Genomic DNA, 15,401 nt, shown 5'->3' with positions numbered 1-15,401 from the left:
GGGCCCAAGGGGCAACTTGGACGTGAGGAATCATGACACCATGGAGAGATCCGCTGTCCCCAGACCTCCCCAAGGGTTGCAGTTACATCAGGTGGTGTGCCTGTACCTGAGCGGGTCATGTCTGCGGCTGTGTGGGTGTTGGCAGGAGTGGGATCAACAAAGGCAGACACCCTAAGAGGCAGCAACACTTCACCCTGGAAAGGCTGTTCTACAAGACTGGATAGGAAGTCAACAAACACTTGAGGAGAGAGCACTTTCTTAAGTTGCACTGATGACCCAACTGTTATTTAATTTCGCTTGTGTTTACTTAGGTGAACAGAGTAATTCTAGAAGGATTTACAGAAGGGATGGACCTTTGAGAAGCATTATAAGGAGGCTGAACTTGAGGTAGGTCTTTGACAAATGCAGAAAAGGAGAATAGAGCTATTTCCCACGAGGATAGCAGGTGTAGCATGACGGAGGCTGGAGAGAAGAAAAACCTTCCATGATGATTCAAACAGGATGAATGTGGGGCGAGGGGAGCAGCAGTACAATTAGCACAGACTGGGGATCTAGGTAGGCCTGCGTGGAAAATCAGCTCCTCTGCTTTCCAGCTTAGCGATCTCTGGCAGGTTTCTAAATTCCTCCAAGCCTCCTCTTCCTCATTTATTGGAAAGGAGGAACACCACTGACCTTGCTGGGTCAAAGATTAGAGACAAGCTATGTAAGGCTCTCAACGCAAAGTCTGTCATTTTGTATGTGTTCAGTAACTGGCAGATTTAATAATAACATTGAAAATAAAAACAAAATAAGATGGGCTTAGATAGGAGTGGGGCGGAGGTAAGCTCAGGACTTAAGGAATCCTCAATGATCAGCAGGAAGCCTTGAACTTTACCTTGTCACTCATCAAGGTTTTGGAACTGGAAATATGATGACATCAGTGTCCTAAGAGGATTACTTTGGTGCCAGTCTGTAGGACACGTTTGAGATACAATACACCACTGTTCTCAGCAGCTACCAAGGAACAAGATTGCCATGTGTGTGTGCGTGCATGTGTGTGTGTGTGTGTTTCACCTGAATGTCAGGAGGAGATTGAACGTCTCTCCCTTGAGGTTGGACTGGAATGAGTTTCACTGGATCCCACTTTTCCTTAAAAGCAAGTTGGGCCATCCAACAGTTTCAAAAATCTTCCAGGACACAGAACAAAACAAACAAAAAATGGTGTGCCCAAATGTAAAATCCTCTCTACCTTGATGCTGTCTCCCTCATAGCTAAATTCTTATTCTTTCACATGGTTTCCAAACCATAAGTATCCCTCATTATTTAAATTAGACGAGTGCTCACATAATTTAATCTCTAGTATTTCTTCTCATTTTCTCTAATAAAAATAATAAATCCCTCTTGTACTTTTAAAGCTTGCACTAGAACATACACATAAGCTAGACAATTATAGCTTTTAATGAGTATAGCGGGCCTCTGGAGTTTAGGTTGATGAGAGTGTATTCAGGAAGACAGATATTGACTGATAAACCCACAAAAGTCTCTCCTACTTATTTGTTACAGGATACAGCAAGGGTAACATGTCCTTGAACACATCAGAGAAATAACCGTTTCATCAAGATTCCTGGATCAATAAGTGTCTGTCCCTGGAAGGGGATGGGTGACCGGTTAGGGGAAGGAAAGATAGCGAGGGTCAGAATATGTCGGCAAATGTCACTCCACATTAGCAGAAGTGTGAGTTGCCAGCAAGCTTGCTTTCCAGCGAGGGCCAGCCCCCAAAGCAGACAGATACATGCAAGAGAAAAGGACGCCCCAAACCGGTGTGAGCTAAGCCATCTCTAAGTGGAGAGCACAACAGGGAATCCATGTCCCTCCTTCGCAAGGCCCCCCATGTTCCTCGGGAGGGAGGCTACCACGATCCGAGTCCGCTCAAGAGTGACTTGTGTCAGCTCCAGGAGGAAGAAGCAAGGCATCTCTGGGAGCAAGTAGAAATGGAGAGGACCAGAGGAGTCTCGGGATTGAGAAGACACAGGTTCAGGTCCAAGCTCTGAGCACAAGCCAACCTGTTTCAACTACTGAGAATCTGTGATGGGCAGATACTAAGGAAGCTGTGTGGTCAAGAATTACAGATGGAGACATAGCGCGGCTGCGGGGAGGCTCACCTTCTAGTGGGACAGCCCGTGGATGTCAACCATGTGGCAAGTGCAGTCACTGACCCATGCCCACCATCTGATGGGACATAGAGGATGAACACTGGGTCCAAGGAGCTGCCGCATGACCTTGAACACTTCACTTACCCTTTCCAAACCCCAGTTTTCTCATCTCTAGGGTGAATGCCTGGGCTACGTGCTCCCCTGGGCCCCTCTCACTTTAAAAGCTATGATGGAATTCCTTTCTTTCCACAGAAGTTCTTGTGTACCTGCCCCATATCCTGCCTCCCAGTGTCGCTGGCAGAGGTTGGTACAATCAGAGAGCTGGGAGGTGGCAGCACGGACTGGCACAGACCTCAAAATAAAAAAGGAACAGCCTTTAATCAGTGGCTAAGGGCTAAGATAATTCTAGTATGTGACCTCTCGGTGGCCCGTGCCAATGTTCCAGTTAGAGAGTGGCTACTGTGTTATGAAGCAAATGTGAACCCAGGTGATCAGTTTGGGTTTTGAGGCGTCTGCAACGGCTTAGAAAGAGAGCTGCTCTTTGGGAACCACTGATCTGTGATCTATCCACCACATAGAGCAAGTCTGGGGCTTCCCTGGGCCCCAGGGGAATGGAATCAAGAAGTGGCTTTTGTAATTCCCTTTCCCATCATGCATAAATTACTTATACCGGGGACACAAACTCAAATCCATTAGCAACGGAGATCAGGGCTGGGTTTTTCCAGTTGAGAAGGAGGTACGAATGAAGAAACATGGCCTTTATTAAATGTCAGCATCTGTATTTGTTATTCTGAGGGTTCCTGAAAATATCCCTAAAAGAGAGAGCACATCAGTAGAAGCATCTATATGTGCACCCAAACATTTCATTCAATTACCACTTACTCAGTGAAAGACCAAAGCTACTAATGAGATGCTTTCGAAAGATACACAGGAGCAGGATGGATGGAGCAGAACCACATTTCTCTTTGTCCTAAGGTGTAGCCTTAGCACTGTGAGCTCTCACGATCCTATTTCTCCGGCCATCCATTAGTATAATAAAACCAAACTGAGTTTCCAGCAACAAGGATCAATTTGAGTTCAGCATGTTCACCTCAAAGTCATTCCCTGTAGGGGCTTTAAGTGAAAATAGATAACAAATAAATCACTGAAATGATTCAAGACAGCCCCAAAAGAACAAACATCCGTGTTTATGGAGGAAGTTATGTCCCACAATAAGAAAGTGTGGAAGGATAAATCTAAGCTTACCAAAGAGCAAAATTAAAGGGTGGCTATTCACATTATAAAATCATGTGGTAGAAGTCCCTAAGACATATTATTAAGAGGAAAAAAAAATCAATCACAGAAAAATGATAGAACGATCTCATTTATATACTCCTCCTGACTATCTGTCTTATTCCTGTCTAGAAAGATACACAATATTAACAATGTTATCTCTAGAGAGAGGGGGGAATTGAGGTCGACAGGGTAGGGACAAGGGGCTTTCACTTTCTGCTCTCTGTTCTGCATATTTCAAGATATATTTTATATATTACTTGGATAATTAAAATCAAGGATTGCTGTATTTCTTTACATGTTCCAGATAAACTAATAATTTAAACTATAATTCAATTCCAAAAGATTTAACTCGAATTTCAGGACCACGCCCAGTTCATAAATAATGTACACCTGCGCAGAGCACCCCACCCTCTCTCTCCCTTTTGACATTCTCCTTGCCACTTGAGTTGCCCCCTCTGACACACATCGCATCCTTTGAAAAGGTGTTTGGATGGGGTGATTAGGGATGCCGCCGAAATGCCAGATGATCAAGACAGCACACCTGAAACCTTCAGAACAGCTCGCTTCTCTTTTCAGCCCATCCCAGCTGGGCTTGGGCATGTCCCAGAGCAGCAGAAACCTGGTAGATGGACCCTTTCATTACACATCTTCATTAACTGACAGATTGGAGCGGGGTAAAGAAGAGAATGAAGGCTAGGATGGGGGCAGGAAAGCAACTCTCAAGCACAGCAAAAATTTCAAGATGCGATAATCAAAAGAGACACACATCCAGGAGCTCAGCTGTGCAAACACTTCAGAAATAGGATACGCTTCAGACGCCGCGGCAAAATTAGAGGTTCTTAATGACTTCACAATACGGAGGTTCTCGCACCAAGAATATGTCTGCCTGGCTTTCGATTGATCATCCCCCATTAGGTGGCTGAGCCCTGCAGCACCATTGCAACTTCTGCAACCATGCACGGGGATCGATATTTATAATTACCTTTCTCCTTCACCATGGCAACCGGGTCCTCTGGCCAGCAGCGCGGAAGGAAAGAGGAATGAAGTCTAGGAGTGGGAGCGCTCCTGGGCGGACAGATCCGTGGCTGTAGACGCTGCGAGGAAAAGCCCCGGGCATCCACTCGCCAAGTCCGGGGCTGCTTTCTAAAATCCCGCCCCCATCCCGGGGGGCCGAGCTCCGGTGCCCGCCCCGCGATCGCCGCCGAGTGGCGGCCGCGCCCAGCTCGGGGACTCTGCCCTTGGGCCGAAACCACTCGCTACAGCTGCTGCTGTAACAAATGCAAAATTCCACTGTCCTAATCTCTGGTCACCGACACCACTTTGCATTCCTCGCACCCGGGCCGGGGCAACCGGCAACAGAACGCTCCCTCCCGGGGTCTGATAAATGATTGCCAGAAGAGGGGGGCCGAGGAACAGCCAAGGGACTGTTTCGATAAATAAAACTAGTCAATTGTTAGCTCATTAGTTTCCTATTACTTCTGCTCGCAATTCTTAGTCCAGCTTCTTTGGGACACACTGAAGGGATAAAATTAACCATAGTAGCAAAAGGAAAACATAAAGCCCGTGACTCCAAGTTCATTTTCTTTAACTTCTGAGGCTCAATTATAATGAATAAAGATTGGCCTGGCGCTCACCTCCGCCCCCACCCGCCCCGCCCAACACGATTTTCCTGAATGGGGGTGGGGGGAGGTGGGGAGAAGCCGGAGGGGACCGAGACAATGAGAGCCAGCCGTGGAAGAGGATCTTTCAGGATTCAGTTCCTTCTAGGATCAAATTCAGGATCAAAGCAAAAATCTGACTTATCCAGTTAGGTAGGATTCCGACCGTCCACTTTCTCTCTGCTTCCTTGGAGTTTTCTGGACAAGCCCCTTGAATATATGCATGTATGAGGGAGGAACCCTAGCCACAAAAGTGGGGGGCAAACAGCTGCACCAGTTGCACCACTCACCATCCCACCCCACCCCACCCCTCCAGCCTGGCGTAGCCACAGTGGCTACTGATAAAGCTTTTGATTTCTGACCCACAGGGTCAAAGGTTGGACTCCAGGGAGCAGAGGACTTCTGGGTTCCCAAAGCCCACGCCCACCCCATTGCAGCACCTGTCTCCCCAACTCAGATCATTCCGACGGCCACACGTCACATACATCCACCACGTGGGAGAAATGTGATGAGTAAGAGACAAAAAGACAGCCGTAGCCCCACTCCGGCAGAGTGGCAGATGGCCAACACATCTTTCCCAACCAGAATGCACAGCCAGTATTAGACTGTATTTATTGCAAATATTGTAACGTGTTGGGTCTGAGAGAGCCAGGGTAGCAGAAAGGAATGAAGTCAATGCACCTGCCTCATCTTTGACTGGGAGGTTGTTTATAGCCCCGATGAGGTTCAGTGGGGGTGCGGAGGCCCTTTACTGCTGGTTTTCTGAGGGGTAACAGTAGCAGATCTCAAGCAGCTGTGACATTCCTACATCTGTGACTCAGGGCTTTACTATTAATAGCTCAAGTGTCTCAGCCCGTAAGGGCCAAGTCCTGTCCAAACCCTGAATCGTCTTTTCTGTGAAACATACTCGGCCCACACTGCTCCCTGCCCCCACTGTGGCCCTACAGGTCAGGTTTTTCCTAAGTCAGCAGCCAGCTGGAGCCTAAGTGCGAAAGAGCCTTGAAGCAGCTTTTCCAACCTCCATTCATACGTACCAGCCAAGGGTTAGAGCAACCCCGCAACTTGGAACTTGCAACTCGGGAGAGATGGGCGGGGCTCAAGCACATGGAGGGGACAAACCCCTTACGTTCCCAGATTTTCGTGCAGTAAGGCTGTACTCGTCTGCTTCTCCCACCCCTAATCACCCTCAGAGGTTATAAAGAGATGCTGACAAGCAGAATTAACCTCAGAGAAGTGGAATTAGTTTAGTGCTGTGAGCCTAGCAGGTGAATTTATTTTATTACCTTTTTGCTGCATGGGCTCTGAGGCACTTCTCTCCAAGGCTTTCGTGGTATTCAGCTCAAAGCTAAGGGAACCGAGCTCTCTCGTCTTTCTCCCTCCTTCCCTCTCCCAGTTGGTACATGACAGTAAAACATAGTTGGGTTTCTAGTCCAAATCCAATCCTATGTAAGTGTTCCAGATACTATAAATGCAATTGTTCAATTTCTCTTTTACTCGGCATGACGGTTTTTAATCCCGAGATTTATTAACCAAACTGGTCCCTTATTACACTTCCGAATAGAAGTGCACAGAAACCCTGATTTAGAAAGGCTCTCTAGCAGCTTTAGGGACTAGGTTCCTGGAGTGACAGTTGGTGGCGATTCATTTTTCAGAGAAGGCTTTTCTGAAGGAAAATACTACATAGTGGTTCAGAGAGATTCCCTCCCTCCTGCATTTTCCATGGAAAGAATTTTCCTGCACCACAAAGTGAATGAGTCACCAGCATTTAGTTGCTAAATAACAGTCATATGGCTAAAGTTCTCCCAACAGTCAGACACTGCTACTTTAGGATAAAAGCATCCACTCGGCACTTTTAAGATAACCAAAGAGGGTATTACTAAAAGTTATTTTTGGAATGTGGGAGAGTAAAACTAAATTGTTTTTGTCTCCTTGCCTCTGGCTGAGTAGTTCAGAGCTTAGAGAACAGAACTAAGAGGTTGATATTTTCTTCTTTTTTATTTTTTTACTTTACAGTGCAGCAAAATAAATCAAGAAAAATCTGAAAAATATAAGATGGCAGGACTTTTTGTTTCTATTTTTAGAGATGGTTTCCAAAGAACTTATCTCCATCTCATTCCACCCAAATGAGATAAGACTTCATAATACAGACACCAGCCCAAGGTTTTATTTGTCGTTTTATTCACCCAAACTGACTCCCTGCCGCCCTTTTCATTCACTCACAAAATGAAGTCAGGGCTGACCACAAGTGACCGAAGGACAGGAACCATTTTGTGGGAGAGAAAAGCTTTGCTCGCCTACAGCTACTCTTGGCGAAAACTCAAGAGTACATCATTTCAATAGAAGCGAAGCCAGTGGAAAGGGAAATGTTGCAACCAGAACAAGCCACCTGGCAGAGCCCACTTCCTCGTCGTCCTCTCCCTTCCACAGATTGCCTACTGCTTGTGCACCTGTACGGCAGGAATTTCAGGACCCCTCTGTGACTTCAGGACCCCGGGTTTCCGGGTATCACACATCCCTCAATGCATTTGGACTCACTGGCAAAAGCGCATGCAAAATCCTTTCTAGGGGAATTCAGCTGAAAGAAAACTCAAGAATGAGTTCCTTACTTGCTTTCTAGGTCATGCTTACGTTAATCACCCTCACTGCGGACACGTCTGGAGCATCTACTGTGTGCCAGATACTCCTGGGCTGGCAGTTCGAACACAAGAAGAGAGAAACCACTGCTTCGGAATTGCTTAACATCTGCTGGAAGGGATTCATACATGTGAACGTGCTCCATGAAATTAGGAAGGTGTTAAAGAGAGCAGTAGGGTGCTGAGGGTTCCAGGCATTGCTGAACCCCAAACCGGGAGCCAGGACAGGATTCCAGGAGGAGTGAGAGGACAAGTCAGGGCTGCCAAGTGAAGAAAGGGGGTAAGATCATTCATTCCAAGCAGAGGTCATGGGGAGCGAGAAGGTGTCAAGAAGCTCTTCGTTCATGGGGAAGAGGGAAAGTCTCGAGCTAAGGCCTGGGTGCTAGGTAGCAGAGGGCTCTGAATGCCACACCAGAGAGGTAGGACCTTACAACTGATATGGTTAGAGTCTCAAACCTGTGTTCCCATTTCTTTCCAAATTAAGTTCAAAAGAATTTGGCCTCATCTCAAAGTCTGCTGCCATCTGATTCCAACGATATTGCCTCCTTCCTCCAAATTAGGTAGGTTGGTGTATACAGGTCCAGAAGTATCTATGTATATTAGTTTATTTAAATATTTCCTTGGTACCTGGAATAAAATGATAACCATGTTCATCCCTTAAAATGTGCAGCATTTTAAGTAACTCCAGCCATCTGGGACTATAGTAATGGTTTCATACCCACCACCAAGCTCTGAGTTCCAAGCAGGGTTTCATGATTTTCTAGATCCCCAATGGTATAGTTTGCAGATCTCCAGAGATGAAAATAATAGGGATGCTTTAAATGCAGACACCTGGTTCCCACCCAAGATCTGATGGTGCAGATTCTCTAGAAAGGAGGCTGGAGCTGCGGCCGGCTCCTTAAGTGACTAAGGACCACGGGCCCGGCATACTGGCATGTAAAGCAGGAGGTGAATGAATATGAGATGTCTGGACACAGCTATACACCGAGCTGTCACATCTAAAAAGCAACCCTTCTCAGTTGGCTAAAATAACAATCATCCGGACATTCACTGCGATCTTAATGGAAATTTATTGGAAGTGATGATTCCAGAGTTTCATATGGCCTGAGACAAAGTCCTAAATGTCTGAGCCCTCTTGATCCTACTCTCATGTCCTCAACGGAGAATTCCTAGGATTTTTTCCATATGAATCTCACGGAATCGATGCCCAGCAAAGTTCTTTTCCATGAATTTCTCAAGTAGAATCATTTCACATTTGTATGCAAAACTTTCCCCCACAGTCCTTCTAAGAAGCCAGATCTGAATTTAGACCTGAGCAATAGTTGACAGCTTAAGAACAATTATAAAGGTATATTTAAAACTTCCTATAAATAATCCACTGAAGATATAAACTGAGGAGTGCACATAAAATAAGCCATTTCCCTACATGAGTACTGGAACCGATTACCGGAATTCAAAGGATCTCTTGATAGTAGAGTTTCACGGATTTTAGCCTAATTGGAGGCATGTGAGAAGTTCACAAGAAATACAGAAATAGCTCTGAATTACTTGGGAAAAGGCCCTTTTAAAAAGCTTATTATTAGCTTTATCTTTTTTCTTTAATATTTTCTAGGTAGAAACACAGGTAGTGGAGAAGAACAACGGTCACTTTCTATCATCTGGAACTGGGATGGCTTCCCAAGCGACACTCCCTGCCTCCTGGTCCTTAGGGCCACCAGTGCTCTGGGCTTGACTACAGGGCAGTGAAGATTTACATGTTTATTTTTGCAAAAGCCTCCGGGCTTTCTGAGGGAAGGGATCACATGTTGAGCATCTGTATCCACATAGTGATAGGCGCAGAGTAGGAAAGCAACATTAGATGAATATTAACAATAAATGTCCCTAGCTCATCAGAGTAAGTCAAAATACCAGATAAGGGTTCACTTTTATTTTTTTCATTTTTTATAGTCAAATAGACTGACTTAAAAATCGAACTCAAATAAAATAAAAGTAAATTCAGTATCATATGTAAGTCAATTTAGCAGTTCCTTAAAAGTATTTGTCAGGATGCAAACCCATAATTCACCTTGTAGAGAAAGCAAGCTGAAAAGAAATGTAACCAGGTAGGCGTCTTAACAAACCCTCAGTACTGCTTTTGTCACCACTTACAGAATGTTTATAATGTGCCTGCCACTATTCTAGTCTGTTTACATTTATCACCTCACCTAATCCACATACCAACTAGGCGAGATAATATTATTCACACACAAGGAAAGATCCAAAACCATAGGCCCTCTCTTTGCTCTGTTGGGCCTTCCCTTTAATGGAGGTCATGAAAGAGCCTCTCCTTCCCTGTACATGCTCCCCACCCACCCCCCCACACACTCTCAATGTACATTGACTTCTTTGGCATTTCCAAAACACCTGGCACAACAGAAAGGATGTTGCGTTTTGCCTTCTTTATATAGATCAATCTTCTCTTGATAACTTATCCTTTGTTAGTTCTTGGACTTCTTATGATAGGCCCTGATAAGTAAACAGGTAAACTGCATCATAACCTCGGCCTGTTGGGCTCATCCTTGGCTGGATGAGGGAGGATGGTATACCAGATCTACATATCACATCCTTTTTTTTTTTTTAAGATTTTATTATCTGCTTGAAAGAGAGAGACAAAGAGAGCCCAAGCAGGGGGAAGGGCAGAGGGAGAGGGGAGGGACATCCCCACTGAGTGGGGAGACCGATGTGGGGCTCGATCCCAGGACCCTGAGATCATGACCTGAGCTGAAGTCATATGCTTAACAGACCGAGCCAGTCAGGTACCCGCATATCACGTCTTTTAAGATACCATTCAATCACCCATCCTGTGGAATCCTTCTCAAAGACTAGCATTTCTATGGTTTACATAGGAAGAGAATTTTAAAAATTGGGAGGGTTGGATCAAAAAATTTTTGCAGGGTTTACAAAGCCTGCATTCGCCCCCCCCCCCATTTAGCCTTACAACTCTAATTATGCCCACTCCCACTCTGGCACACTCCCAGAAAATAACTTCTCTCTCATTCTCCCTTGACATTTCAGCCGTCTTCTATGGGACAGGCCAAAGGAAGCGTGTCACATGCACAGCCATTAGCACATCTGCTGCCCCCAGAAGGGCAACACTGTCACCCAACACACACGTCTCAGCGGGTTTCTCCAGTTCTTGCTGCAAGGAGAGAGGGGCTGTACACCCAATGCTGTTTGGAAAACACTGTAACATGTGGGAAAAAAGAGGCATCAATTTCCTATAAGATGTATATGTCAAAGGGAAAGTAAGTCCTAAGGCAGACTTGTCCAAGGTTACGCAATTACTTAAAATGGGTCAAAACTCCTGATGTCTTCCCTCTACCCAGTGGTTATGCCAGTCTGTCACGCTGGTCACACAGGCAGCCTGATCAAGCACAGCCAGGGTTTGAACCCCAGCTCTGCCGTAGGCTGAGTAACCTTGGGCCCATTTGCTGTCCTTGGCTTTCAGTGGTCTGCTCTGTGAACGGTAATAATACGCTCCAGTTGTGGGGCGGTGGGGACTGGGTGGCTTCAAGGGCGTGTAGCCCATGCGGTTATGCAGGACCCATGCTCAGAAGGGCCCTCCATTTGGTTTAATGCTTTGCTCTTGTCCCATTGGTATTTGTAAGAATTTTATCTCTGAACTTGTGTTTTGTAGATGACATCCACAGGGACAATGGAGCTTGCGTGTGAGCAGAAGAGACAGATGCAGGATGTGTGACATCATTCCTGCCGTCCATTTGCAGATGGTGTTTATAGCGCACCATGAGCACAGAACTCCAGTGGACCCAAGATGCACGCGGGGAGCAGGGAAACGCAAGGTGAGCGCAGCTACATCTACCACTGAATAAACAGTGGTGCTGGGAGGGCAATTTCCATTTAAATTGGAATACTTGCTTGAAATCCAGAAAGAAGGCAGTGGTGATCCAGAAAACAACTAGCCAAGGAACCCTACCCTATCATTTCTGACTCATGTTACCTCCTTGTATCAGCCAACCACTTACGTTGAAAATGACGACATAGAAGAAAGGGAAGGGTAGGACATCCCACTGCTCCCTTCCAGCTATCAGCAAGCAAAGACAGGGAGCCCAGCAGAAGGTGCGTGCATCGAGAGGCAAAATTAAAATAGTTGAGTTACCTGTGTGTATATTTCTCTCTTCTTTCTTTCTTTCTTTCTTTCTTTCTTTATTATTAAATAAACTTAAATTTATTTAATAATAAATATATTTTAAAATAAAATAAATATTATTTATTTATTCTTCTTCTTTATTTCCCTCTTCTTTATTTTACTTTTTTTTAAAAAAAGATTTTATTTATCTATTTATTTGTCAGAGAGAGAGAGCACGTGCGAGTGAGTGCACAAGCAGGGGAGGGGTAGAGGAAGAGGGAGAAGCAGGCTCCCTGCTGAGCAGAGAGGCTGATGTGGGACTCCACGACCCTGGGATCACAACCTGAGCCGAAGGCAGACACCCAACTGACTGAGTGACCCAGGCATCCCCCTACTCTTCATTAAAGAATAAAATGCATATAGATCTACAGTCTATGAGATGGTGTAATTTCAATGATTCCACATATGAGCTAAATGCTCTTCTATTTGCATTCAAAATGAGCACCACACAATATAAACATGAGTGGTCCAATTCATGTTAAAAATTTACAATTTTATTTTAGGGGGACCTGGGTGGTGCAGTTGGTTGGGCTGCCCACTCTTGGTTTCAGCTCAGGTTATGATCTCAGGGTTGTGAGATCGAGCCCCACGTTGGGCATGGAGTCCGCTTCAGATTCTCTCTCTCCCTCTCTCTCTGCCCCTCCCACTCATGCTCTCTCTCTCTCTCCAATAAATAAATAAAATTTAAAAATGAAATTTTACTTTAGGACATTTAATAGCAAATAAAAATACTATGACAAGGTGAGAAAAAGAGTGTGGAATAATATATTTCAATAATATAATAATAAATATATTTCAATAATATATTTCAGAAAAAGAGTGTGGAATAATAATAATATATAATATAATATAATCCTAAAATAACATATTTTAGGATTTTACTTATTTTTACTGGAGCACGAGAGTAAGAGCACACAGAGGGGGAGGGAGAAGCAGACTCCCCACTGAGCAGGGAGTCTGATGCAGGCCTTGCTCCCAGGACCCCGGGATCATGACCTGAGCTAAAAGCAGATACTTAGCTGACTGAACCACCTAGGCACCCCTATATTTTAGCACCTTTAATGGTATTTGATTTCTGTACTTTAAACAAGGTGCCTCCCTTCCAGGAGGACAGGAAGAGAAATATTTAGAACATCAATCATTCTTGGTTTTGGATCTGGATTACACAATATAGTTTGTCCCTTCCTGAATAAAATGCGCTCAGAGTGCTGAGCCTTTAGCAGTAGGCTTTGCTGGCCATCACGTTCACACACAGGAAAAAGCACAAAAGCCCCAAGCATGGCAGTAAGCTGTAGCATCACGCCGCTGAAAGCAAAGTGGGCAAAAATCAGGGAATCGTGAAAAGAAATGAACGACAGTTGACTCATTAATTATGCTCACAGATATTCACCGAACATCTACAATATGCGTAACATCACCACTGAAAGGCTGAAGGTGGGCTAGAGGTCAAAGATGCCTAGTAAGCCCTCGATGGGCTTATATTCGAGTAAGGAGAATAGCGCAAGTACCTGAATCACGCTAAAGAGGGAGCAAGGCGCTGGAAGCAGAAATACCGAGAAAATGCTACAGAGGTTTGAGGGAAGGAATACTTGCTGCCTAGGGCTCACCGCTTCTCACCAGCTGTTCAAACAGAATATGATCTAGACCATCCTGGTACCTAGACCGAGATGCTAACTAAACATGTGTTAGAACCAGCTCCTTGTACTCTCTTTAAACTCTTAAATCAATTTACCACGATCTACGTTAGCACAAGTTCATTTGAAGTATTACGAAACTATTTAACATCACATGGTCTTTTTGTCAAGAATAATCCTGGACCTATCGATGACCTTAACAATAAGGCAGCAGGTCTGGCTCCCAAGTGATTACAGAATTGGACTGCACCCTTCAAGGACAGGTCCTTGCCGGAGGAAAAGATAACAGATGAGCATATCCCCAGCTACTTACTAGAATCACATGATAGCACTTCAGGGAAAAGGGTGATATGAAACAGAACTGGGACCTGTCCCACGAGAGGAGCGAATGTTAAACACGCCAGAATATTCCGGTGATGTCAAAAATGACCTTACAACGTGATCTGAGTAGTGATGGACAGAAAGGGGGAAGGGTGGGTGCTGGAGGTGGCTCCAAGTATTGGGCTCTTCTTTCCAAGCTTATCTTCTTCCCAGGGGGACCCATTTTCTGTCATGAGGGTTCTCCCTCTCCACTGAGCCGCACGCAGACCTTTGTGAGCTGGATTTTTCTGAGCACTGTGAGTCAGATCAGTTCTGACGTCCTCTGATTCATTTCAGTTGCTATCTCTGGCTACAGAACTTGGATGAGGAAAGATCTCGAAACATCAACCAAACAAAACTTGGGGGGCACCTGCAGCACAATAAGGAAACCAGCCAGTTACTGTCTCAGAGTAAAAATCCTCCCTTCCCGTACATAATGCATTTGCAGACCTTTAAGTAGCAGGGATATTAGGGCCAAGATCCGGTATGTAAACAGATGTGAAGGTCCAGTGGGATTTTTTATTTCACTGAAAACTGGCTATTCCACTTTTGAGGAAGATCCTGGACTTAATTTAGAATTGTATTAAGTGCTATTTTAATGCAAAATAGTGCAGTCACTGGGGAAAATGGCTTGGCAGTCCCTCAAAAAGTTAAACATAGAGTGACCATATGACCCAGCAATCCCACTCCTAGGTACATACCCATGAGAATTGAAAACACATGTCCATACAAAAACTTGCACTCATATGTTCATAGCAGTTTCATAACCCCCAAAGCAGAAACAACTCAAATGTCTGTCATCCAATAAATATTAACCGAAATGTGTCCTATCCATAACATGAGATATTGTTTGGTCATAAAAAGGAAAAATGAGGTATAGACATGCGCTGTGACACAGATGAACTGTGAAAATACTATGCTCAGTGAAAGAAACCAGACACAAAACGCCACATGTTGTATGATTCCAATGCTACGAAACTCCAGAAGTGGAGAACCCATAGATAGATAGAGACAGAAAGTAGATGGGTAGCTGCTAGGGGTTGGGGGTGCTGATAACAGGACGTGACTGCCAACGGATATAGGGTTGTTTGGGGGCTGATAAAATGCCCTGGGATTAGACAGACAGGAATGATGGTTACAGAACCCTGTGAATACACCAAACAAGCCACAGAATTGTCCATGGTAAAATGGTATGTTTTTATGGCGTGTGAATTATGTCTGAATTTTTTAAATGTATGAAGTGCCTTCATTTATCAAGCAGAGTTATACACTGGACAAACAAGGCCACATTCCTGCTCGTAGGAACCTTACTACCTGGTAGGGAGAGACATGTAGACACAGGTGTCCATCTGTGAATCAGCGACTGTGTGGGACAGGAAGGGCCCCCAAAGACGGCAAGTCTGGAGAGGTTTCCCAGCAACGTTTCACCTGAGCTGAATCTCAAGCTAAACAAAACAGTATGTATGGAGAACGCTTTGATCTTCTTTTCTGCAGTTCTAATGGGGGAGAAAGAAGCCTAATCT

The 15,401-nt window shown here is 44.9% G+C and overlaps 1 protein-coding gene across 19 annotated transcripts in view; it reads right to left on the bottom strand.

Moving 5' to 3' along the window:
* Positions 1 to 15,401, bottom strand: part of ABLIM1 (actin binding LIM protein 1) — a 287,987-nt gene that overhangs the window by 166,875 nt on the left and 105,711 nt on the right. The window contains exon 1 of one of the 19 annotated variants that reach the window (XM_032879198.1): positions 4,390 to 4,650. The exons of the other annotated variants lie outside the window; for them this stretch is intronic. Within the exon in view, the coding sequence (XP_032735089.1) occupies positions 4,390 to 4,405 (16 nt within the window). The 5' untranslated portion in view covers positions 4,406 to 4,650. Of the gene's footprint in view, positions 1 to 4,389; positions 4,651 to 15,401 lie in introns of those variants that run through there. 19 annotated transcript variants of the gene reach the window in all.

Source organism: Lontra canadensis, unplaced genomic scaffold (genome assembly GCF_010015895.1).
Source record: "Lontra canadensis isolate GAN:19392208 unplaced genomic scaffold, GSC_riverotter_1.0 scaffold3, whole genome shotgun sequence".
In the NCBI taxonomy this organism is placed as follows: Eukaryota; Metazoa; Chordata; class Mammalia; order Carnivora; family Mustelidae; genus Lontra; species Lontra canadensis.
Note: the sequence above shows the minus strand (reverse complement) of the source record. Positions and strands in the feature narration are given on the sequence as shown.